General features: G+C 41.3%; 1 protein-coding gene across 3 annotated transcripts in view; it reads right to left on the reverse strand.

Moving 5' to 3' along the window:
• Nucleotides 1-18,797: 18,797 nt before the first annotated feature.
• The window catches only part of ABTB3 (ankyrin repeat and BTB domain containing 3), a 175,603-nt gene continuing 167,588 nt past the window's right edge, over nt 18,798-26,812 (reverse strand). For all 3 annotated transcript variants that reach the window (XM_054056458.1, XM_054056459.1, XM_054056457.1), the window contains 2 exons: nt 24,007-24,120; nt 18,798-20,194 (listed from right to left, as the gene is read on the reverse strand). In XM_054056458.1, the coding sequence (XP_053912433.1) occupies nt 19,985-20,194; nt 24,007-24,120 (324 nt within the window). In that variant the 3' untranslated portion in view covers nt 18,798-19,984. The remainder of the gene's footprint in view (nt 20,195-24,006; nt 24,121-26,812) is intronic.

Consider the following 26,812-nt stretch of genomic DNA (forward strand, 5'->3'; position numbering starts at 1 on the left):
AGTAACAGAAATTAAAGCTTTACCATGTAATAGGTCCTCATACAACCACTGTTCTGGGCACTCAAATGAAGCAAAGTGCTGCCACATCTCTAGGGTCTTCAAGTGCTTCGTTTCCTACATTGGATCTTGGCTTGTGGGGGGACTTCTGATTCTGCCCCTCTAGGGAGGTGATTCAGCCCCTCTATTCCTCTTTTGTGAGACCCCAGCTGGAGTACTGTGTCCAGTTCTGGAATCCTCAACATAAGAAGGATATGGAGCTGTTGGAACAGGTCTAGAGGAGGGCTACAAAGATGATTCGAGGGCTGGAGCACCTCCTGTACCAGGACAGGCTGAGAGAGTTGGGGTTGTTCAGCCTGGAGAAGAGAAGGCTCAGAGGAGAACTTATAGCAACCTTCCAGTACCTGAAGGGGCTACAGGAAAGCTGGGGAGGGACTATTCACAAAGGCTTGTAGGGATAGGATGAGATGCAATGGGTATAAACTGGAGAGGGGCAGGTTAGGCTAGACATTAGGAATAATTTCTTCACCATGAGAGTGGTGAGGCACTGGCACGGGTTGCCAAGGGAAGTTTGGGCTGCCCCATCCCTGGAGGTGTTCAAGGCCAGGTTGGATGGGGCCTTGGGCAGCCTGATCCAGTGGGAGGTGTCCCTGCCCATGGCAGGAGGGGTTGGAACTAGATGATCTTTAAGGTCCCTTCCAACCCAAACTGTTCTATGATTCCATGACCCTCCCTGCCAGTGTCTGGTTCTGCTTTGGCTCTGAGATGTCCCAGCAGTGAGCTGTCAAAATTAAAGATTTAGAAAAATCTTTTTGATACCAATCTCTAAAATTTACCCAAGCAGAAGAAAACAATGCACAGAGTCAATGGTGTGAGGGAGCTGCAGGAAGTGGTGAGGGACTGGCATCTTCACAGGAGGTGCTGCTTTTTGCCCTCCCAAATGTCAGCATCCTATAACAACTGACTCACCAAATTAGAGAAAATGGATAAAATGTCAGCTGGAATATATGGGAAGGTATTCTCTTACTGACATACAGAAATTGCTGCTGTTTCCATCACTGAAATCTTAATTCAGGGGATAGCTGGAAATTACATGGAAGGGAAGCTGAGGTTAGGGGAAGGAGCATTTCTCATGGTAAAGCTCAAGGACTTGGCAACTGAACTTCAGCTTGGCAGATGGAATGGATACATTATTTCATCCACATGTCACTAGACAGCATCACTGTAGTATTTTCATTATTTTATCCTGTTTCTTCAGTGTTTCTGGCATAAGAAAGAAATTTCTATCAAAATATTACTACCTCTTATGCCCTCCCCCTCCCCCATTCATTTAATGCATTTGATGTATTTTGTTGTAGAAGCAAACATACCAAGGCAAACGCTGCATCGTTCTAGCTATTCACTGTAGGACTCTGTAGCGTGGGCATCTTAGTCCTACGGGGGGTGTGTGTGTGTGTGTGTGTGTGTTAGATAATTATCAATCTTGTATGTTGTTACAGTTGCCATTTTGCTGAGCTGTTTATTAATTGTTTTTCTGGTCACCTTCTCTTACAGTGTTCAAGTAATCCTTCTTGTTCACCCATACAAGAGCTCGCTACAGTTTGTCAGTCTTCCTCCAGACTGGGAAGTTTTATGTGAGCAGATGCTATTCCCAAAGGAGAAGCAAAGGGGAATATTATGTAGCCAAGAGGAGGAAAGCATGGTTACTTTCCAGTGGCTGTGGTTCCTGGATATGTGTTTTTGAAGATACATAGATTTGCCATGGTGGAGGTTTGCACAACGACCGCTTGAGCCATAGTTGGTTTTAGTGAAGCAACACCCAGAGGGGGGCGCACATGCTCTACCTCCCCTCCAATAGCACTGTACCGTGGTGAGGCTCAACAACAGACTTGCAGAAGGAGAAAGGAAGAAAAATCGGTAGAAACTGTGCATACGGATATTACAGCTTACAGAACTGGAGTTAGTAGTATTTTTTTCTTCTCTTTTGAGACCCAGTACATAAATGCTGGACAATTCCACTACTTCTCTCCATCCTACACTTGCTGGGGATATGGAGCTGGGTCTCAGATTCTTCTTGAGAAAATAAAGACCATTCTAATAAATATATTCTTGTTCCACAGTGCCTTGGCAATCACAGAGATATGGGACTGAAAGAGTAGTGCCCCAGGCAGAACACTTCCAGCAGACACCTGAGAGTAACTGACAGTAACTGGGCTCTAGTACAGTACAGCCCGCTCACCCCAAGGAACCAGCAAGGGCAACTCATAGGTCATAACACATCAGTAAAAAAATTGGTCTTCTTTGTATTTAGTGTCCAAAGATGACTCAGCCACAGAAGTGTGAGAGTTAGGAAAGAAAGCAGATGTTCATTTCTTAATTTGGATGAAATTTTGACATAACTATTGCAGGAATTTTTGGATGAACCCGAAGAGCAGTCCTAATTCAGAACAAGGCCAGAGAGGTGACAGAAGTCTCTGAATTCCCTGCCCATCACAGAGAGGTTGGAACTAGGTGATCTTTAAGGTCCCTTCCAACCCAAACTATTTTATGATTCTATGAATCACTGCTAGGTGTAAGAAATAGGCATGATGAAAGATATGTGCAACAGGAGACAAGAACTCAAACGGCTGTTCCAGCAAGGGTGCAAGGACCAAGTTCACATCCTGTGGAAATAAAAGGTCTCTGACCAAAAGAATTGTCATCAAACATTCTCAATGCCACAGCCTGTTCTGGACTGGCCTTGAGCCTTTTCTGAAAAGGAGCTTCTAAAACTTAAAGGCTTTATTTCCCCCACCCCATCTCATCCTCAGAGATCGATCAGACACAGCAGTATTTCTTATGCAGAGCTGGCTTGTGCCTGAAATCTCTCTTAGACCTATTTCTTCTCTAATGAGCAGAGCTGAGTTTCTTTTTATCCTGATGGACCTTCATAAAGTTAGGCAAGAATTGATAGTAGTGATTTTCATTGTTTCAGTTTAATCACTTATTCTGGTCTCAGAAAACATTGCTCCTGTTTCTGGATCCACATTTGACCTATCCCAAGCTACTGCTTTTCACCTGAAGAAGCAAGTGCTGGATAGTTCTCATTAGCAGGCATTGATGCCTGTCTTTTGTTCAAGATCATAAATATTCAGACAGGTTCAGCTGGATTAAGTTTCCTAGCTAAGCAGAGCAAACTTTTGTTCTGATGTGGATTTACCAGGTCAACAGAAGCAAGGTCAGTGGGAAAAGTTAATGGCTCCTCAAAACAGAAAGTCTAGCTTCTTTTTTAGGGAATGTGTCAAGGTGCATGGAGAGCTACAAAATTCCTCGATACTAAGAATAGATGGAAGAGAAGAGATGGCTGATGAAGAGGTGGTGTTGAAGCAGCTGGTACCAGAAGGCTCTCCCATAACTATTTCCAATGTCCAAGGCTTTGCAGGGACCTTGATATACCTTGAATCCTGAAACTGTCAAGAGATATTGTAAACATTTCTAATATGGCAGCTGGAAGGTACTACAAGGCCATGTAAAAGTTCATACTGCAAATCATACAGGCTGTAAGCAAGAAAACAAAGGGAATTTTATCTATTTTGAGAGAAGTTATTCTGCGGTTCAGCTGACCTCTTCAGATGAGAAGAGGGGAAAAGGATTAATACATTAGTTTGGCACCTAAGTCAAAAAAAAAATTCTGTTTTCTCAAATGCGTTGCCAAATATTAGTGTTGCAGTCCCAGAGATGCAGAATAGCTAAAAGTAAAGTCACAACATCAAGAAATCCTCTAACTTAGGAAAGAAAGAATGTACTTAAGAGTGCCTTTGAAACACAAAGGGCAGCCATAGAAGTCTTCAAGGTTACCTTTTGATTCTCTGTTTGCATTCCCTGTGTGTTTCTGTGAAACAGAGAGCATGAATAGTGGGAGGAAACCAAAGAAAGATCAGATCTCAGTAGGGCAGTATCTTGTCAAGGGAGACTATATACCCTGCTTGCACACCGCAGCATAGCCTAAGGGGAAGAACTCAGACTGGTAGCTAGGCATAAAGTTAAGTTTTCACGTAATTGAAACAAGGCTGCTTTGGTATTCTTTCATCCATGATCTCCTTAAGGAGTTCTTTGGGAGAGCACCAACCTCCTCACTTTAGAAGTAAAAACACCCTTGCGCTAAGGCTTGTTCTCTCAGATTCTATGTATTGCTTTTGGTGCTCTTTGCTTAACTCTATGGAATAAATTAGGTCTATCACTTATCTTTTAACTATGTTTAGTGATAAGTGTGATATCCGTGTGAACCAGAAACATATTAAAGGCATTAAATCCTTATTGGGACACAGTGAAAAAAGAGGCAAGCTTATGGAGCATCTGCTTCCACAAAATGTGTGCTGCTTGGGAATGAAAATCCCGCCATCACTGCAATGACTGCTGTCAGATAGTGCTGGAAACAAAACAAGGGATGAAAAAGAAATATCATCAGTGCCCCCCCAGCATGATGGAGAAAGGATGGCTGGATATGGCAAATGGTCATGTTCACTACATACAGCCAATACAGAAAAATAACTTTAAATACATTGGTAGAAATCCAAGAGTAGAGAGTTGAGAGGAAAAGAGGCATGTGGGAGAGGAAGAATAAAGATGCACATGAAGGCAGGACACAGACAAGGACCCACCAAGCTGTTTATGGCCAACTTACACAGACAAAATGAAGGAAGTTGAAAAGAAGCATAGAACAATACAAGATGCTAAGGATTTACTAGTAAAGGAAAATCAGTCAACATATGGATATGGGGAAAAAATACCCCAAACAACTGGCAGTGTTCCATGTGCTGGGACTCAGCCAGGTTAAGTGAGTTTGCCCCATAACGCTTGATCTCATAGCAGGTGGGAAGTGGGGTCTGTGTGTGTTTCTTAGGCATCACTAAACTCCAGCTCCAGGTTTTGCCAACCAGAGGTCCACAGTGTCAGCACACACTTGGGTGAGCACCAGCAGAAGTAGCACATGCACATGTGGCAGGGCTAAATCATGCACCTAGGGGCAGATGGACACACCAGAACACTTGAGAACCCCCTGGCATATGTCGCAATGCTGGCACTTCTTTATTTCCTCCATGTCTAAAGTACTTGTTGCTTCAAAGATTCATTATTCCAGGAGGAAATTCCAACTTTTACACAAGCCTCTGGGCTTGTAGAGCAGAGGAGCTGACACACTGTAGGAAGGTAGCCAGGCAGTAGGGTTGTGCTGGATATGACAGCCTTCCAGCCTGCAAGGGTATGTTCACAGGTTCTCACACATCACTGACCTTGTAGTCTTACCTCTTCATAGCAAAGATTAGAGATCACCAGCCCACATGCCTAGTCCAGAACAACAGTTTCCTTGAAACAGTCATTAGACAAAATGAAAGTTGCTGAAGAAATGTTTACTAAAATATAAGGCTTTGCTGACATGGAAAGAAAATTAGCTGATACTGCTACAGATCTAGAAATATGCCTGTATGAGCCACTATCCAGATTTTTTTTTTTAAAAATACCATTTATGAGTGGTTCAAATGTTACTGCTACTTTTAAAGTAGTCAAAAGGAGACATACAATGTTCTTTTTTATGTTACACAGATGCCTCTGCTACTGATGCCATCAGTAGACCTACATTAAGCACTTCTGACAGTGCTTTTGCCTGAGGCCAACATCTTATGCTCCTCTTGGTGAGCCCCAGTATGTAGCAGTGGTGGTTTAGACATTGCTGCCCATTTCTGCCTTGTAGATGAGAAAACACAGCAGTAGGTAAGACTGTCCTAAACCTTAATTAGCTCAGTAAATGTATGCCATAGCCCTCAGTCTGTACATGTTAAGATTGTCCAGAAAAAAACCTCAAAAAATGTGAACTGAGTGTAGCAAAAGCATAAATGACTTCAGGAAGCCCAGAGGAATGATGTTAACAATTGTATCTGAACTTCTCTGTTTTTCTCAGTGAAGAGTTAACTCTGATGCCCTGAAGTAATGCTTTTAAATTATTCTGGTACCACTGGTTGGGAAATGAGACAGATCATAGCAGTTTGCTACCTGTGAATCTTTTTTTTTTCCCATATGGCAAGGAGGCAAGCAAGGGGGCCTGTGTCTCTTACAAAGTGTTGAGACCTGTAGAGTTCCCTATGATCTGCTTTTCAAACTTTGCTTCCGGACAGGTGAGCTTGCAAAGCCCAAAGGCATCTGGCAGAGCCATGACCCTGCTCTGGCCAGTCACCCAGTCTGGTCTGGGCAGTGTCTCACTCCCACGACTCACATCCAGGCCATACTTGAAAGGATATTACCACCTTTTGCCTCCTGGACCAACCTGTTTCTTAATAATCTGGTACATTATGAAGAAAGGACTCGACTCCAAATCTACTAAAACATACAATACAGAAAATATCATAAAATTAATTAAAAAATCTAAAAAGTAAAGAATATGCTAAAATAAAAAAATATTTTCCAAAGCCTGATTTTTATGCTCATGCCAAAGTTGATCAGTTCCCTCTATTTACTTCTGACCCCTCCTTGAGATACCCATTTGCAACTTATTTGTATGCATTCGCAGCAATGTTGTGTAACGAAGCAAGCTCCCAGCCTTTGGGGTCTTTGTGCATCCAAACTGTCTGGCTATGATGCATTTGCAAATGCTTAATTTTAAGCACCACAGAACTCCATTCCCAGGTCTTACAGGCCCATTTCTTGCCAGGGATTAGAGAAAAGTTTTTGGAAACAGCCTCCAAGTCACTTCTTCACATGCACGACAACCATACTGACAGCAGTGTATGGGGGAAAACGGCACCAGGACTTCTAGATGTAATATCCCAAATGCACGTGGTGGAAGATGATTCTTGGGCTGCTGTCTGAAGTACACTGAGAAACACCTGAAGAGAAGAAACAACAAAACCACTCACAACAGCCATTTCCTAGGCTAGAAAACAATGGAATTTTTATTGAACAGAGATGGCTCATAAACACGCTCAAAGGAGTTCCACCTGCTGTTCAGCAATATTCATTGCCATCCAATAATAACCTATGGGAGTAGCTGTATAAAATAGGAATAAAATACCAAATTGCTATATTAATTAATAACTTTGCCCTTCAAATACAGAACCATATGTTATTTAAAGTCTGAAAATAGACCACAATTGTTAGCATTTAAATCAAACCTTTATGATAACAAATATACAAAAAAAGGCTGTCAATATATTAAACATTTAAACCAATAGCATACATTTCTCGGAGGTAAACATTGAGCAAACAAAGCCACCAATGATGTTCAAAAATTGGGTAAAAGTTTCAAGGTCAAGCTCCAAACACTGTAGCTTTCCTAAAGCCATAGCAGTATTACACTTTTATCTAGCCCCTAAATTGAAAACTATGTAGCATGAACAATTGAAAATATAACTATTGGCTATCCGGCAGGAAATTGGAAGTTTCTTAAGTCCTCATTGCATTTATATTTAAGCACCTGCAGAGACAGAGGGCAGTAGGAGTTAAGCACTTTGTTTTGCAAGGTTGGGGGTTTAGTACTGTTATAGATGAGGGCAACAGCATCCTCATACCAAACACGAATTCCAGCACTGACAAAAAGAGAAGTATTGACCTGGCAAACTGACTGAAGAATCAGCCTTGCAACTTGCATTAAACAGAATGGGACTTGCATACCTGCCTATTTACTGAAAGCCTGTGCTATTTCTTCTGCACAGAAAAAGCCTCCTTCAGTAGTTGATCTAATGCCTGAGTTTGAAAGCTGGGATACATACATATGCTCAAAAATAATGTGACAAATTTACTATCAATAAAAAGATGTTTTAATGCCGACAACTAATAAAAGTTCATATCGCAATATTGCTCACAACATAAATGTACAATTTGCACAAAACATGGCTCTTCAACATGAATATTTTGCAAGCTACAATATATATATATATAATATGTATAATTTCTTTTCTTAAAGAATTATGTGCCAGATTGCATGCAAAGAATTTCAAAGCAGTAACACAACAGGAGCAATCACTTGTTTACAGGTTATTGAAACCATTCAATACAGAAACACAGGGATATTAGATAACAGACAGACAGATAGGTAGGTGTATATACACACTGCTTTTCCATGGACCTTCCCATGTTACATCCAAAATGTGGGTTCCTTATAAGCTCAGACCCCAATGACAGACTGATCCAAATAGGGGTCTGACTGTACTCCACATTCTTTGACCATAAATCACTTCTGTTGGAGATGACAGTGAAGGAGGCACTTGTCCTTCAGCCAGGAGCAGAGGCAAGCAATCTTCTCCATAGCCAAAATCCATTCCAATTCCTGCTCCTTCATTTCGAAGCAGTGGGTTGTAAGCATCTATCCATCCTGTTTTGGTGGATCCCAAGCAGTCATCCGCAGCCTTTACACTTGCAAAAGCAAGACTGGAGAATCTGGATCTCCTAAACAGTGCACAGCACTGCCACCATTCTAGTCGGATATGTACAAGGAATGACACGTATCCTCTGGTTTAAAATATACATAGAGTATATACAAATAAAGCTATTCTATCAAGGTGCAAGTTTACTATTTTCTGGTGTGTTCCAATGACGTTTTCTTAAAAACGTGTATACAGACCTACCATGAGAGTTTACATAAAGTTGACATTTTGTTATAGTTCATTACGTAGGCTTCGTTCTGCAAACTCTGTAACAGAAACTCCTGTTATTTTCCCTTGGAGTTCTGTCTGTGCACAGGACTGGATTTTGTAGACTACAGTCATGTCTAATATAATTTCCTTGACTTCAATACATTCTTAACTGGGGTGACTTGGCACCATGTGTTTTTTTTTTTTCCCAGGAAGTCATCAATCTCTATGAACTGAGGCAGGCATGAAACTGGCCATCAGGAGGTTTGCAGTTCACGTGCCCAGTCCAGCTTTCCTTGCTTTTGATGGGACTATGGTATATGAAGCTAGCACAGTTTGGCCCTAAGGGTAAGTCTGGAAGTCCTTGGCACTATTTTACACTAGATGATGGCAGGCAATGCCCTCAAAGAAACTTAAAGACCAAATGTAATTTACTAAACAGTAAACATCAGAGTGATCTACTAAACACATGGATATGATATGCAACTTGTCTAAAATTAGAATGGTTGACGTTTTCTTAAGCAGACTTAAATTCATAAAAATCTTTCCCATCCCACATAGGCCTCATTCTGCAGCATTTAAATATATGATGCTTCTAATAACGTCATTTGAAATGCAAAGGCTGTGATCAACTGGCAGAAGGAAAGTCCATCCTCTCCTATTTCTCTTCAGCAAAAAAAAAACCCTCAAAATTGTGCAGCTAACTCATGTAACATAAGCACATGTTTATGATCCCTGCTGAAGTTGGGCTGGTGTGTGCAATGACAGCAGGATTTGGCCTTCAGTCTTTATGGGGTACCAACCACAACTGCGGGATGACCGAATGGGAAATTATATCTGCTAGCGCATTAAAAAACGTACAGCCTTGCAGTAACTCCCATTAAAGAGTCCCACTGACTTCATGAGAGAGAGAACAGACTTTAACAAGTGCATGCTCTGCACCACTGGAGTTAAGTTTCTCAAAAATCTTTCTCTAATACCATTTTTCTCCATTCTGTAACTTGAGTCTAAGGAGGCATTCGAGCAGAGGCTTGCACATGTCCTGTCAGGCTAAGGGGAGTACTTCACACTAGAAATAATGATCTGGTTTGGTTTTCTCTTTTTCAGAGTAATACAATAATTAAAAAACCAGCTTACTGGTTCCACTTTCTGCCCTGCCTCTGTACAATGTTAACAAAATGACATATAGCAACAACAAATGAATCATAAGCTCATAGGAGATTTTAAAAGGATCAGCATCAGACAGAACAGAGTTTAAGATAACCTAAAAGTACACTCAGAGAAGACGCATTCAGAGTTTTCCCAATGTTTATGCTAAGGACCCAATTATGTGATAGAACATGTAAAGCTTTCTAATCTGGCTGACTGAATATATTATAAACAAGGGAAAATTACATTCATTTTAAAAACAAAAATTAAAAAAATTAAATAAAAACATACATTTTAAAATAATGTTTCAGTTGTGGACACAGCGGACAAAACCTGCTGCTTCAAATTATAGCTCAGTGCCTCTATTTTTAACACATTCCCTTCTGCCTCGTTTCAGAATGCCCTAAGTTAGTGTTTTCAGTAGAACGGTTTGCTCTGGAACACTAACAGCTCCAAACAGGCAATTTTCAGAAATGTCTGACATACTTGAGAGACTGATATCTTTGAATGAGCTACAGATGTCTATCTGTCTATTTAAGGATAAATATTTGGTTCCAGAAACATTTTTTTTCTTAGCTATGCTCTTTCGCTATTGAAAAACATCTGCCATCCTATTGTCCATACTCTGATTCTTTGCTGTTTTAGAAGCTGAACAATTATAAATGGATAAGCAAAACAAAAGAATGTTTCACCTATGCTGTCAATAGTACATGACCTCAAACATGCCTGTGAAGCCACAAACCAGTATTTAAGCTACATCTGTGGGATGGAGGACAATATCTCTGTGTTTGGTGATGGTTACTGTTGGGTTGTGTGATCTTTCATTTGTTTCTCAATAAGAAGTGAAATGAAACCTTCCCATAAAACCCCAGCAATGGACAGCAGCAAACAAAACTACTCTGCTAGAAAAAAAACAACAAACTCATAACAGTTGTAACAAATGCAAAGTAATCATAACCATTTATATTACACAAATTAGGAGTCTGCCTAAAAGCTGCAAAAAATCAAGATTAGCTCTATGTTTCTGCACCATTCTAGTAACCATCTTATTTCTAGCACATCCTTTCTTGTTTTCATTTTTCTCGTCTAGCTTTAACTTCAAAGACACTTCAGAGGCAAGTGGGAGCAAATGTGAAGAGAAGGAAAATAGTTGTCCCACAGACAGTGCTAGCTCTTCTGTCTTTTCAGGATTGCTTGTTCTGGGATTTCCCCATTCAGCTGTTGTTCTCAATGGTAAACATAAAGATAAAAGCCCAGCCCTTCAGAAGCGGATGACAGAGGAAGGATCTCTTCCTTGTTTAAGGATCAAGATTGTGCTTTCTAATTATAGATATGCATTTAGCTTGGAAAGTGTGAGATGTGCAAAGACTTCAAAGGTGACATAAAATGAAAGAGAGATGGAAAACAGACCTAATCCACAGACTAGAAAAATCAATTAAAAGGCTTCCAGCAATTTTAATGGGGCAAATTTCACCATGCTTTTATGTTTGGTTTGTGAATGATGTTATAGTACAATCTTAACTTGTATTTTTCCTAGAATGTTCATATATCCTTCATTTCACATGTAAATTAATTCTTGAACCCTGTATCAAATATTTATAAATGCTAAACTAGGTACAAAGTGAAATCCATTTGGGAAAGTGGAGCGGAGGGAGGTTCAGCTGCACTAATGGATATTGCATTAATGCTTAGCATCAAGGAAGGCTGGCTGCCATTAACAAGAAATCTCATTACAAACATCATTTCACACCTCATAACATATCCTGTAGATCTATTTACTGTCCATTTCTCTCTTGAACATACAAACACACTAAGATAACTATTGATAGAAAATCCAATGCATCTCATATGCTTAACCTTGTCTTCCCAATAAAAATCCAACAGAAAATGAAAAATCAGAGAGTGACTTAAGATGCTTTCCAGACTTTGACCTAATCAACAGCTTGCTCTGAGGAAAACTAATGCACAAATGGCATTACAACCAGCTTTTAGACGAGCAGGACTGAAGGACACTGTAGCAACCCACCTGTCACTGTGGGGGAGAATGTAATCTTTCCTGTCTTTTTCTTTTCTGCTGCTCTTCATTACATTATGATTCAAAAAAACGCAGGATCCAGATCACACTGCTGTGTGGTAGTTGGCAGAGTGAAGAGGGAGTGAGGAAAAAGTGCTGACCTTATCCTGGGGTTGTAAACAGTAGAGATGCATTATCCAACCAAAGAGATCAGTAGAAGGAATGTCCTGCACTGCAGAGAATGATATTTACTTACTTATGGTATGCATAAGCCTCAGGCACCTCTATTTTCCCCATTGGTACAGCGCATATGGCTGTACAGCAGCCACAACACTCACAGAAACGCTGACAGGAAGCAACATACTGTACTGGTGGGATTTAAATATATCAACTTTTTCTAGTATTCATTGGAATTTAGCCAGGAATAAAAAGCCAAAAAGTTCTCTGATACTTTCCTTTAGTCCCTGTATACTTCAATGGATAAACATAAATTCACAACTCAAGGAAGACTGCACATTCTACCGTTTCCCCAAATGGCACAATTAGTTACTGGCTCGGTAACTGCATGGTAAAAAACAGTTCCCAAGCTATTGAACAAACTGTCCCAAATTTATCTGTCAGTGATCCACCCAGGCTTGACCAGGTTAAGCGAGGGATTTCATCAAGTGATTGCTTTGATGCTGGGGAAGCAGCTTTCACACTGATGAGACTCCGGGGTCTTCCTGAGCTCCTTTCTACCTTCTGCCCCAGTGAGGCACAGCCAGCACTGCAGTTCAGGGCGCTTTTCACCATGCTCAGGAGGAAATCTCAGCCTGCAGATGTGCGGTAAGCTATTGTAAAGCCACATAGAACAGAAAGAACCAGACTCGGGAAAGGCTCATTTGAAAGCCGCTCACGCAGTAAGCTATAGGATAGTCAATTTATCCACTGCTGGGAAGGAGAAAGGGTAAGGCTGGACTCTCTTGAACCTGTGGCTTGAACAAGTCCAGATGTTTTGAACCACGTTAATCTGTTCCTGCCAGAACATATGAGGTCTTAAGGCTCTGACCTTAATTAATTAAAATTACCTCCTAAAACAATGGCTTTTTCTAAAGTGACTCTTTTTTGTGTGTCTGAGCATCTCCATTTTCTAATGTGGCTTATTTTAGACCATGAATGATTTCTGATTGGATATTTCAGAGATTTTTTTTCCCCCTTGTCTATATTTGCTTTAAAAAGGCAATAAGAAACAAGTTTGCCTCTCACTGTGCTGGGCAAAGCCAAGTAATGGAAGTTTTAATGAAAACACAGCAGCAGAGGTGATGGAAAGTGGAAAGATCAAAGTTAACCACACACAAAGGGGTTGAGACAAATTTGCTCTTGCAGCTGCAGCAGTGGAGATAGTTATAAGGACAAAGAAAAGGTACCAAATGCTAGAGGTCCATAGCCATACCTGAGCAACGGGACTGTGTGAGGCTGGTTGGGGATGCTGAGAAAGGCATGGGAGACGGAGCTGCTTCCTCCTCTCCTCCTGCCCTGTCTTCTGCTCTGCCCTCCCCTTTCATTTCATGGAAACTCCAAGCTGGAGAACAAAAGAAGCAGGAAATGGGGAACACGCTACCTCTAGAATCCAAGGCAAAGATCTGGGGTTAGACATGCAAATTCTTGTAGTTCATCCTCTTCCCTTACTGATAACTCTTCAGTAGTGTGCTGTCCGACACAGACAGAAACCTGCGCCTAATCTAAGCATGCTTGTTTACACAGTGTCATCACCTCTGCAGGATGAAAGAAGAGAATTGTAAGCCCAAAGAAGAATGAAAAATGCATCTCCAAAGGAAAGCAGCCACCAAAATTGCAGTTCTGGTACATCATGTACAACCAGGTGGACAGATTTAGCCATCTAAACAGCATAGCTTGCAAAGCACAAGCTACTTGTAGAATCAACCTACCCAGCCAAAGCAATCTCTTGTAAGTTGCTGACATGTATACTGGCTGTTTGAGCAACAAGCAGTGCAAGCAAATCATAAAAAGCATTGTCTACGAAGACTACCAGCTTGAGAACACAGAGATACCATATTTTGAACCCTCTGCATGTACCTAAGATAAACCCACGCTATGCCACCCATGGCTGCTCCATGCAAGAAGCCTTGAGCCAAGCTGAAAGAATGACAGTTTAATGGCAACAAAAAGAAATTTAATACCCCTCCTCCTATCCACACTGAGCTTGCTTCCTTAGTCTTAGGCTCACTGAAGGCATATGACAAATGCCCATTAGCTTCTGTGAGTTTCCAGAATTTCCTTCTGCTGTGGACACCACATTTGTAATGTTTTTGGCAGCAGTCTCATTGAACTCACGCATCATTGACTCACAGCAGAAGGCTCGGCTTCACTATTTTTTACCCTTGGAGGCCAGTTATAAATGGTAGGTCAGGTGCAATTCTGCTGAAATGTGATAATCTGGTCAGAGTGGACAGCCTCAGTTTTCAATCACAGAAGATAACAGACCTTACCTCAAAATAAATAACAAGTTAAAAATAACAAAACATTAATTTTGTTATAAACGTAGGAAAATGCAGTTGGAAGTGCTGCAATTTAAGAATTATGAATGTCATGCTTACAGGCACACATCTAAAATTAGTGCTGTTTTCATCTATGGGGTTTCAGATATTATTTGAATGCTGTTTCAAGGTTAACTTTCTGCAAGCTACTTTATTAAATATTAGCACAAATCATAAGCAGCTTTTTTAATGCCTATATATTTCAACATCTCTGGGCCAGAAGATGAAAGCAACATCAGGCCCTTCATTTCCGTAAAGCACTTGCAGCACCTCACATGAAAGACACTTTGTCAAACAAACTAACCTGAAGTATTTGACTCAGGGTAACTCTCGTTCACCAAAAAAAAACCACCCCAGCATACACTGACTTCAGAGGCGGCTTTAGTGAATGCAAACTTCAGGATGCCATCTTTCAGCAATAGTTTTAACAGAGCCAAGCTTCCAAGAGACACTGAATACCTGCAACTGACTTCAACAAGTTCTATAGGTTCTCAGCTTGTCCGAGGGCATAACCCATAGACAAGAGTACTAGGAAGGCTTTTTCTCTAGGATGATCTGAGCCTCGCCTTGAGTGTGTGGATGTATGAAACTTAACACTACTTGTATTTTTCTTGAGCACATTAAAATGCTCTTAAACAGGAGCCTCTACGCCTGAGTGTCCACAGACTTAGTTGCATTGCATGCTGTAACAGATCCCTCATCTGATTTTAGACAGGTACAGGGGGGGAAGAAGAGACACCTTTTCTTTTTTTTCTCACTATGCTACCTCAGAACAGTTTATTTCAGTGCAAACTGAGGATTCCCCTTTTTCTTTTAATCTTCAAAGAGCAGCACATCACTCTGAAACAAAGCTAGAATTTCTGAAAGCCTCCAGCACACCACACACTGCAGCCCGTCCAGGACTTGCGCAATGGTTGGTATGAAACCAGTGGGTATTCCATACAAAAAGGTTCAGTGTCAAAAGATGCACATGGAGGATTCAGCAAGCCAATCGAAGCCTGGCTACTAAGCCATCACACCTCTTTAAAGATGTTTCCTCAGTCTCTAATAGATATTTGCACAAATCTACTCCGAAGCTGAGACCAAACAGACAAAAGTTTTAGCTGGGGGGGGGGAAATATCTTAGTCACTACAAAGCTAGCCCTTTTCCAGAGTGGAGAGCATCTGGCCACCAGCTGTGTTTAGAGGACAGCAAGTGTAAGGAATAGATCAGGGGAACATCCAAGAAACAAGTAGACAGTGCTGAAATTTGTTCTGAAAAGAATGCCAGCTTTCCTCTGTGATGTCCAAAACCTTTGCCCTCCTACATTCCCCATCCTTTTCTCTTCCCAGCTCTCAAGCCCGTTATTGGAAGACTGCCTGTTCAGGAGAACACAGATACCCTTTCTGGCCTTGGGAAGGGATCCAGCAGGGCTCTAGAGTAAAAAACTGGGAAGTGTGGAACCTGGCAGCATGTGAGGCAAAGTGGAAATGTGAGAAAATTCTGGAAACTTAGGGAGGACCTGGTACAGAGGCAGAAGGAAAGATCTGCAGTGAAGCTGAGGCAGGATGCCTATAAGTCCTCAAATACTGAAGCAGTGGATTAGTTTAAAAGACAAATGGAAAGGAACCAAACCAGCCCTTCACTCATTACAGGCTGCAAAGTTACGCTTTAATAAAACAAAGGAAAAACCAGCAAGTTTTTCTAAGGATTTTATACTTTTTTTTCCTCATTTCACCTGGAATGGCTGGAGAAGACTGGAGGCAGTGTTTTCCCTTAAAGTTTGCAAGTTATTGCAACTCATACAAAGATTAAAGAAGCAGAAGGCTTTTTATTTTCTAAAATGATAATGCCCTTTCTCAAAAAAGTGCTAATAAAATGCTCAGCTGGAAAGAGCCTTATCTGATAGGGATGGTATTCACAGGCACCCACTGAACCTCACACTGCTTTTTAGATTAAATTGACAACAGAGCCCTCCCCACTCAGCCCCAGATTAATGGAATGAAGAATCCATGCATGAAGCCACATATAATAAAGCTTGGAGATTATGAAACAGGCTAGAAGGCAGATCAGAATTGCAACTGATCTTGATGAAGTGGGGAAATTGTCCCAATTAAAGCAGTTAAAATTTAATAAAAGCAAGTTGAAAATGTTATGCTTTGGAAGGTGTAGCAAAGAAATGCACAAATGGAAATAGGAACTCCTGGCAAAGCAGCAGTGAATCACCCAGGAATTGTAAGAGAAGACAGACTAGATCAAAGTCAGCCATGGGATGTTCTTGTAGAATATATTCCAGCATATATTTTCTGATATGCTGTACATAAACCTCAGGAGACAGTTACTCTGCTTTGCTTGTCACTGTATAAAACCCCTGCTGGAGTACAGCAATCTGGGGAAACTGGGGACTCATAAGGGGGATGGCAGAAAAAATCAGAGAGCTGGAAAACATTAGCAAAGGAACTAGGAAAGATTTATACTAGTGAGGAAAGTAGGATAGTTCATCTTATACACAGAATAATCTTCTAAGAAGATCTTCTAAGATTATCCATTCTTCCTGTCAATCAGTGCTTAAATGAAAAGTGGCTCAATCTGCAGTAAAGAAATTCCAAAAAGTCTCTTACAAAAACCTTTCAATAATGAGGATCATGGACCCCTGTCGCTGGATGTTTCACGAGCCTGCAAGCTGCACATTTCCTGGTGTGGTTCAGCTAGACCTCACCCAGCCTCGCAGCAGGACAGATGGACTAAAACTGCTATTTTTAAACTCGGGTCTATGGACCACAAAGGTCTACTGACTATACTGACTACTTCCAGGAGAAATGAATGCCAGGGTTAAACAGGGGCTGGTTCTTCTGCTGGCAAAAGTGATAGGGGTCACAGGTCTTCTTTTTTTGTTTGTTTTTTTAAAGGTTCCTTTCACCTATACATCGGAATTTGGGATTACCAGCATTTTGAAGGGTAAAAGTTATTCCTCTATAACTCGCAATCCTTTCCTGTAACAGTTTTGAACAATAGCTTCTTGGAGCTTGTTCTCCCCTACCATTTGTTAGACACCAGCAAAGCAGATCTCACAGCAAAAGTGGGTGCCACACTTTCTGTCATGCCCAGCCATCCAGATGCACATGCCCTTGAAAGAGCAGCCGGACACACAAACGCATGGGCCAATGCAGCTCTGCTGGCAGACCCGCACAGTGTGTGTTCGGAGGCAGCTGCACTCCGTTGCTAGAGCCTTTGGCTCGCATTTGCCCTTGAATGCCCAAACACGGTAAGAACTCAGTTCACGTACAGCCACCAAACGACATATTAAGCCCTTTATCTCTGAAAGAAAACCAGTAAATGTTACCAAAGTTACTCTCAACTCTTCAGAACAACTAGCGCGGTTAGCAGTATTTCCTTCCTAATGAGTCCCAGGCAGATTCCTACAAATGCTCAAAAAACATCACTTTGCAGGGGCAGCCTGTGCACAGGACTTCACCTCCCTGTACCAAAACACAGTTAGTATTTAAGCTAGAAATAGAAGCACAACACTTGTGGCTATTATTAGAGCATTAGACACCAGACTGCCAATCCACAGGTGGACATGTTTCCCAGAAAATGCTGTTTTGCCTATGGATATATGCATATACAGCTCCTGATGACTTTGTTGGGCACTATGCATGTACCCAACGGAAGCGTTTTAATATCATGATTATTGTCTGAAAAATGTCACTATTTTAAACCATGAAGCTGCAGGGTGAAGTCTGCTCCTATCTAGTTTTTGTTGGCATGGAAGGATGGGTTTCCATGGATGAGGAGGCACACCAAACAACAAGAAGCACCCCTAAGTGTTGCTGTTGCATCAACCATGGTCTTGCTTCTCTAAGATCACAACATTCACACAGTGGTTGCCATTACCTAAATGTTCCAGACAACATCTTGTGTGAACATCTACTATGCAGAAAAAAACCAGTCTGATTGACTGACCTGCTGTGTCTCCGTGACACTAGTGGCAGTTCCGATATTTTCATAATTTGTTGCAGAAACTGTAGAGGCTTTAAAAAAACCAAGCACACAGGAGGATTTACACCTCAGAGTCATAAACCAGCTTCCCACCGTGTTGATAACTAAAGCCAAAACTGTGTTCCTTAAGCATGCCAAAAGCTATCAACGTGGAAGAGCACCCCATGTAGATACTTCAACAAAAGAACAAGAGGTTATCATGCACTGTCAAAATAAACCTTTTTAAGTCTATGAACTGGGCAAGCTAGAAAATAAATATATTAATGTCACTTTGCCATGGAGAAAGCAGTATCTTTGCACACTTCTTACGGTGGTTTTCAGAGACAGAGCATCAAGAATGTTGAGGTATGTAGCAAATTTGTCTTGCTAACAATGTGCTGCAAAATAAATGAAACTTTGACATTAAAACACAGCCCCCATCCCATCCCACCCCACCCAAACCCTGCATTGTATATAACCTATACATTTTCAGGATACAGTGAGAATCATTCTATAGTACATTTTTAATTATAATTTTAAAAAGTCTAACTTGGACACAATCTCTGGCCAGTAGCAAAATATCGACACATGACTGAAATAAAGATTTGTTATTATCCTTTCACTGTAACAAGCAGAAATCAGCATCTCGAGAAGGGTCTCTAGGGGTATCATATCACATCCAATCGCATCAAATAAAAAAATATGCTAATTTCACAAATAAAGTTTGACAAGAAGTAACATTGCATTTGTCTTGGCAAAATGAAGCACAAACGTAACATTTCACAGGTACAGTTACCATGCAAATGCATGTTGAGTTTGTAATTATTTTTAACCCCAAATCACGAGTAGCATGCAGTTCGCCTGCCCCCTCCCCCCCCTCCAACTACTGTATTAGAGATGGTCTGGGTAATGTACTTCTTTGGTGTAACCATAGCCTGTTAGGCAAGATTATACCATCCTAGGAAAGAATATGAGCAAAACTTGATCATATGTATGTTTGCACAATGTACATTTTACCATTTATAAAACCAAAACATGTTACATAGATTCTCAAACACAGCTCTGTCAAAAATGAAATTTTAAGCTTAAGAAATATTTTTTACACTACAAGGCCACCCCATTATTTTTTATGAACAATTTAAAAAGTTCCCACCCCTAAAAATCTGCCAGTATGTTTCCTCAGTTGTAACAGCTTTATCCACTCTCTAACGCAGCTGATCTTTGCTCGACAGCAGTAACAGTTCTTACATTTCTTCAATGCATGAGGATAATGGACTCTGTGATAGACATAGTTCTTATATGTATAACACTGGAACACATCCGCTTTAAGTGATTAATGGGTCAATTCAGGTGTTCCCAGGCACCACCGCTTAGGCAGGGGCTTCTGCTGTTCACTGACGTGAGTTCTGGCTTTTGTTGGCATCGAGGTCCACGACCACGTGTGTGTGTATGTGTGTTCAGAATATGAGTACAACAATGATTCACTGAATATTCTTGCACCCTGTTCACTCGAAAACGTGGAGGAGCTTTGTTTTCTCTATTCCCTCATCCAAATTGGGCCACAGCCCCAGCACAGGACTTCTGGCCAATACAGAACTATTTGGATGCAAAGTAGAATTTTTAAATTATCTTTTTGTAGTCGTTTAAGCAACTGGAATGGGTTTAAGCAACTGCAACAGCAGACTCAACTTGCAGGGTCTTTATTAGCAGGTTACCATCTTCCACAGCTTTATACAATGGAGCCCTTTGAAGAAGACAAATGAATTGACTGAATCCTTGTGGCCAACGTCCTCTGTAAGTCCTGTAGTACATTTTGACCAGATGCTTCTCCATTCTTGTCATACAACAGCTGTTTGAAAGCTTCATTTTCAATGAGGACCATCATATTTTTTAGAAAGTAGCCTTCACAATAGGAAGCTAGTTCTGTGACTCCGAGAAACTACAAGAAGTGAAATTAGAGAAAGATAACCATTCTAATAAAACCCACTCAACAAATACAGTGCGTAACAGCTACACAGAAACAACTACACAAACTACGCCTTTCAGACAGGCACAGTAACAGCTACAGATATATACATAGAGGGGAAACAGTCAGTCAGTATTTTAAACTGATGATTCTGATCACAATTCCACGTTATAAGAACATAGCATTTCAGGAAATAAACCGCACGGCTGAAGCTTTGCTCCCTTGGAAATTAGTGGAAGTTTTACTATAGAGTTCACTGGACCCATGATTTCCTGCTAGAAGTTATATCCTATAACTATATATAGATTTAGGACAACTTACTACAGGCTAAGATTAATGAATGCCATTCTTAGCAAGGATGGGTAACATGACCCGTTGTGCAAAGTTTCATGCTTCAAGGAATCTTTGGAGGAGAGATGGAAGTTTGTAGAGCATGTGATTTGGGGCTGTCAGTATTCCCTCATGCTGAGCCACGTTTGGGTAACAGGCAGGGATACTGAAATGCGCAAGGAAATCTTAACTGTGTGAGTAAAAATGTGTGAGCAAATCTGAAATGACCCATACTGATCATTTAATGCGTGACCCATATTGGTCATCACTCACTGGTTAGATCCTGTGCTCACATAAGGAAAGGAGTATAACCATGATATCCCACTCTAGTTGTCATTATAAGCCATGCAGGTGTGAGAGCAGTACCCAGTCCTGCTCAGGCAAGATCCTGCTGGGTCCAAGCTCTGAGTAAAGCAGGAACCTTTGGCCGTGAGATGCAGCCTGAATGGTCAGAACTGCTGGGGCACTGCAGAGGTTTGTGTCCAGGCTGGAATAATTCCATGACTATTGCCCACCACTATCACTTTAAGATCATGCTTGGAAGTAGGAATGGAAATTACTAAATAAATAAATAGCAAAACCCAAAACACATTAGGATTAGGTCTGTCTTCCCAAGTAAAATGAATGATTTTAACTTGACTTCAAATCATGCAAGTTTTCATCAAATTATGAGTGCGCTATTTTGCACAAGGGTGTGAAAGCCCATGTGTGAATCTGTACTCTTCTCTGAAACACCATTCATCCCTATTCATTATTTCTATATATTCATTCATGACATTGAAGAAATCATGTATTTCACTTTTCTTCTTCAGATCTGCTCTAAGGCCCAGACTGCAATCTCCACAAGTGCTGAGTGCTTTAGGCATGTATTTGAAACTCCAAATGATTTTGTTGGGAGTCAGGAGGCATTCATGCAAAACGCAACTGGTATCTGGTAGTAAATAATCAATCACCATTACAAATCCCATTTGCTCAGTTACTTAATTTCTTTCTGGAAGTAAAGAACAGTGACAAAGGCTTTGAAAAACGAAACCCTTAAAGCGACACTACTCACAGGACTGCCTTTGCACACATTGCAATTTTAAGAATGGAAAACCTATAGGGATGGTACAGATGAAGACTCTCAATTCAGCTTTAAAACTGTAAACCTTACCAAATCCACATTGTCTCACCTTCCTACCAGTATTTCATCTCTTTAACACAGAGTCTCAACCTCTTGTTTCTACAGCTCCTTTTACACAATTCACCATCTTGCTGAACACTGCTCTACAACCCTCCAAGCCTCCATTAGAGAAAGCTTTCCAAATCTGTGCTCACTTCATGCTATGCTTCCACCAAACCATCTTACTCTCAATCATGATGGCAAAGACTGTGATCCCTGTGTCTCCGGGCCAACCTGCTTGCACATCCCCAAAAGCAGGTTTCAGCATCACCTAAATTGCTGCAGGTGCAGCTGAGCTTGCAAAGTAGCATGGACTAGAAATGGTACCTAGAGCAGGAACAAGCTACTCAGAACGTACTCCTGGATGACATGGAGGTTCCTGGCTTCAGTGCCTGCTCTCCTTATTTCTCCCATCCTTGCTGTGGTCTAACACAAGCTTCTTCCACACTTGAGAAAGTAACATGAAAGGGCAGACGGCTGGCTGGCAAGCTGTGCTGATGCTGCCTGTGAGCTCCCCTAGCTCATCAGGACCATCTGGCCTCTTCTACCATATACCATTATCTTGTATTAACATAATAAACAAATGAAGCTACTGTGTGACGGAAGCACTCTGGGCAGAACAATGTGTGCTCAGATCAATCACCTGCGCATCACACAGACTGGGAATAAAAGGACAGGAGCGCCTTCTCTGCTCTGCAGACAGCGTCATAGAAAGGTACATGAAGTAGCTTTAAATGCACTAGTTCAGGTCCTGGAAACCTTCTAGCTGTAGCAGTGAGAAACTTAGCCTTGGTAATTTACTGGAAACGGGGTAAATTAGTGCATGCAGAGCTTTAGTGTGATGTGGCTTAACTAATTCCAGAAGTCAAGCCTTCATTCACAGGTAGCTTGGCTGTCTCTGTATTGCAATACCCACACCAATGCAAATATGACCTTGGCTGTAAAAGCCTCTCGAGTACACCATTTCCAATGAATCCACTGGGAGATGCAGGCACAGAATATTAGGAGGCTGGGGCCCTTGCAGGCAAACGAGAAGCTGAATTTAGCCACTGGGTTTGTTCAGTCCCAGCAGTGGCAGTGTACAAGTTCCTCAGACAGGTCTAAAGCTCGGTGTAAGAACGTTCTTCAATCAGTATGTCAAGAACAGCCACACTTAACAATACAAAGAAAACACGGGATGTAAAAACAAAACTATTCATTTTACTTTTAGTAACATAATACAAATCGAGAAGTTCCCACATGAACTAGAAGATAAATCAGATATTTTTCAAAAGATTCCTGCACTGCTGATTTTATTTCCTATTACAATAAATAGACCTGCAGATATACCTCATTTCTTATTCATTTTATAGGTGGAACTTCATGCTATTTCAAACACTGATTGCACATTATCTGTACATCAAGACCAAACATTACTACTCTCTGTAGGAAATAACTGATTATGGGAATAGAGGTCAGATCTGCAGGGGTTTGGAGCAATCTGCAAGATTACTCTGTTCAATCAAACCTCCATGTCACGCTGCATCATTTTATCTTTTGTATAGACCACGTAAGTTACTGAAAAAATTCACCTAAGCAATGCTTAAAAAATATTTCATTGCAACTATTTGTGTATCATTTCCAAGTGGCAATCTAACTACTAAGCACACAAGAGGAGAAGAAAAATAATGAAACTCATCAATGTGGCAACCACCTTCATCAATGAGCAAAAAAAGGTTTTCTAGGTCAAAAAATGCCATGCTTAATGCCTAATGACTTAGGCCCCCCTCACAAGCTAAGTAAATAATCTGATTCCAATAAGAAGCTGCAAATCTCTCCTCTCCAAGACATAAAATTCTAATTACCATCCTTGCACGGCTCAGAGATGTTGTGCTCTGACAACCTGGCATTTCTGTATATTGACAAACTGTCACCATCTTTCAGTGTATCACCCCAGTGGACTTCAGGCAGCAAAATTGTAAAGGGAAAATGCAGCTTGGAAGGTGCAAGAGAAGTGTCTTATTCAGTTAGGTGATTCCTTTGGAATAACTCAGCAGTTTGGGTTGCTATGATAGGGGATAAGCCTGCCCCCATGGTGGTACACTCAAATTGAGTTTGAAGCACTTGGAGAAGGGGGTGGGCAGTTGCCACAGGGGGTCTTACATTACATGACTTAGGACTGTCACTATATGAGGTACCTATTAGCCACTCACATAACAAATCTTAAATAAACAACAAACTATAACTACTTATCATAAAATTGACCTACAAGTATAATGGCAGATAACATGCAAGCATATGCAGTTATTTTTACCTTGGCATGATTATAAATATCCACGCAGTTTTCTGTATTAATGCTTTTTGCGCAAATGATCTCACAGTGTCGTTGTAAAGCTTCAAGCTGGAAAAATTTAGCAGCAGAGAGAAGCTAAAAAAAAGGGCAACAAAAAGTCAAAACTGCTGAGTGATACAGAATCAAAGCTTCCTTCTTTACTGTTTCATTATGGTTTTTTTTCTATCCCTGCTTCAGTTAGCATGAAAGTACTGAAAATGTTGCTTCAATCTTTTGCAGTCCCCTCTAGATGACACTGTGGGAAGCTACACATGGAGAGACCACCATGGGCTGCTCATGTCCAAGTGCTGACTTTGGGATGGGGTGGGAAGTGGTGAGAGTGAGAGAGTAAAATGAAATGGCAGCTTAGAGAGTCTCTGGTCACTTTGCAAACATGAGTCTGCAAGGAGAGATCTGCAACTACATTCCAAGAAAAAACATTTCCAGTTCAACTGTTCCCCAAGCTCTGGCTAAAACCAGAGCACCTGGCTGGATGTGGGGATGTCAGCAGAAGGGTGAGGACCAAGAGTATAAAGGAACTCAAACCAGATGATGATAACCACGCTGGGCAGTCTTACAAACCTAGAGAGGCAATAAACCTCAAACCTGTCACCTCAGGAGGCTCCAGGGAATGGAGTGAGATGTCACACACTCCTTACTCTAGCTCGTGAGCAGCAGTGAGGTCACGTCTAGGCCACAGGCACTGAAACACTGGCTGGCTCCACGTTACTCCAAGGAGTGGGTGTATGGCAGGATACAATGCAAAGGTGGGAACCAGCTTGGTGCGAGTCACTGGCCAGTAACACTCATGTCAGTGTCATATGTCTGTATCACTGCACCACCATGGCTCTCATGCCAACAGGACTCAAGCTGATCTCCCTCTTTGGCTCTGCATCCATCATACGGATATACTACCTGGACTGGCACTGCCTTGGGTTCTCTGAATGCCACTGTATGCCATGGACATGATCTGAAGGCTGTAGCCTGAAAGTGGCTTAAAATTTGAGTTGTCCAACTGATTTTAGTAGTGGTAGGCCTTCCTCTTTTGCTCCCTTCCTCTTCTTTTACAGCTAGGAAAAGGAATTTCATTTTTTTGTCTTTCCATGGTAGGTCATTGCCTTTGGCTCACTGCTCGGCCTTAGGAAGCATGTTGGGGTTCTTCATTGCTTGACACCTTCCTCTAACCCAGCCAGGTCTCTTAGGCCAAGCTGTTCAGGTTTATAGGCATTTATACAGCCTTTATCACTTAGAACTGCATGACAAAAAAATGTCCTATGAATCCCAAAAGGTCTCTTATGCTTCAAGATAGGAGTGCTGCGGAACAAAACCCTTAAACTTCCATGACATTATTCTGACTTCTTCTATGCAGTCTGCTCAATCTCTGCTTGAATCCCATAAATAAATCCAAGCGCTGGAAATCTGCAGTGCTGATTTGATAGCAGCCAGCTGGCCCCAATTATGAATTGCAGCAAAGATTTCTGTGGAGTATTTCTGGTGCTTCTTGTTATCATATTTGTAATAAAGCAAGTTGCTAAATGTAGTTTTGAAAAGATAAAGCCAAATCCTATTCCAGCTGCCTCTGTGGCTCAAGCAGTCACGTGCTGGTTTGTAATTACTTTAAACTGTGAGGAACTATGGCCAGATCTGTTATCAACAGATCAATCAATGAGTCGTACATTCTTGAGTCACAGAAGTTTTTGAGATGTCACAAAAGTAGAGCAAGCAGCCAGCTGAACTGCAGCACAAGCTTTTTAGCAGCCGGCGGAATGACACATGCATGTCTATAAAGCTGTTACGCTGCCTAGTCTGAGACTCCTTATTTCTGAAAGGGTTAGAAATTCAGGGGTTTCTTTCAAAACTACAAGTGAAATAAAGAACCAGTGACCTTTTCCTATACAGCTCAGAAAGTCAGTGTGGGTATGCTTAGTTAAAAATCCACTGCCTGCACTGGAGAGGGATAATTTCAGTCCTAACTAGTTCCATCCTCTGGCTGCCAGCAGGATTGGTACAGGTGTCCCTATATCCATGAGAATCGATTCACTCTGGCCACTCAGACCCCAGAGAAGAGTTGCTCCCAGTTTCTGGTTAGCAGTACTTCAGTAAAAGCCAAGCCTCACACGGATACCCCAGGCACTAGTGTCATAGGGACAGACTTCATTAAGGTAGGCAACAATAAAACATCATAGTAGTAAAGTATAATGTGTACATTGACGATTACCAGCTGCTTAAGTAGCTCTGATTTTAGTATTTACTGTCCTGTTTTCCTTTTGGCTGCCATAATCTGGTGATTGTCAACAGGAAAACTCCCTGAATAACTAACAGGAATAAGCTCAAATATCTCTTAGTTCTGCTTAATAAGAGTCGCTAAACTGATCATAGCTGGCAATGACAGCACATTGTATTGGGAAGAGGATGACTTAACATCCATACAGGTTACAGATGTGTGGCTACGCTGAAGGCTCAGTCAGTTCCAGTTGGCATGGTTTGGCTTTCACAGATGGGCGTTAGTGGCACTGGATGTTTTCCATCCAGTGAGAAAGAGGCAAAGAATTCTCTGTATCTCAGGGAGCAGCTTAAGATTTTATTCAGAAAATTTGACAGTCACATGCTTGAACGTGAACTGAACTGTGACTCCAGTGGGATTTCTCTCATGGTTAAAGCCTAAGAACTTTCCTGAGTGAGGAACCAAACCTGATGCTTTTATGCTGCTGAGTTAGGTGTGGACAAGTAAGCCTGAACTAATAAACCAAAAGCAAAAGTGTGGCGCAGAGAAGCTGACTGGCCCAGA

This window comes from Cuculus canorus, chromosome 1 (genome assembly GCF_017976375.1).
Source record: "Cuculus canorus isolate bCucCan1 chromosome 1, bCucCan1.pri, whole genome shotgun sequence".
NCBI lineage: Eukaryota > Metazoa > Chordata > Aves > Cuculiformes > Cuculidae > Cuculus > Cuculus canorus.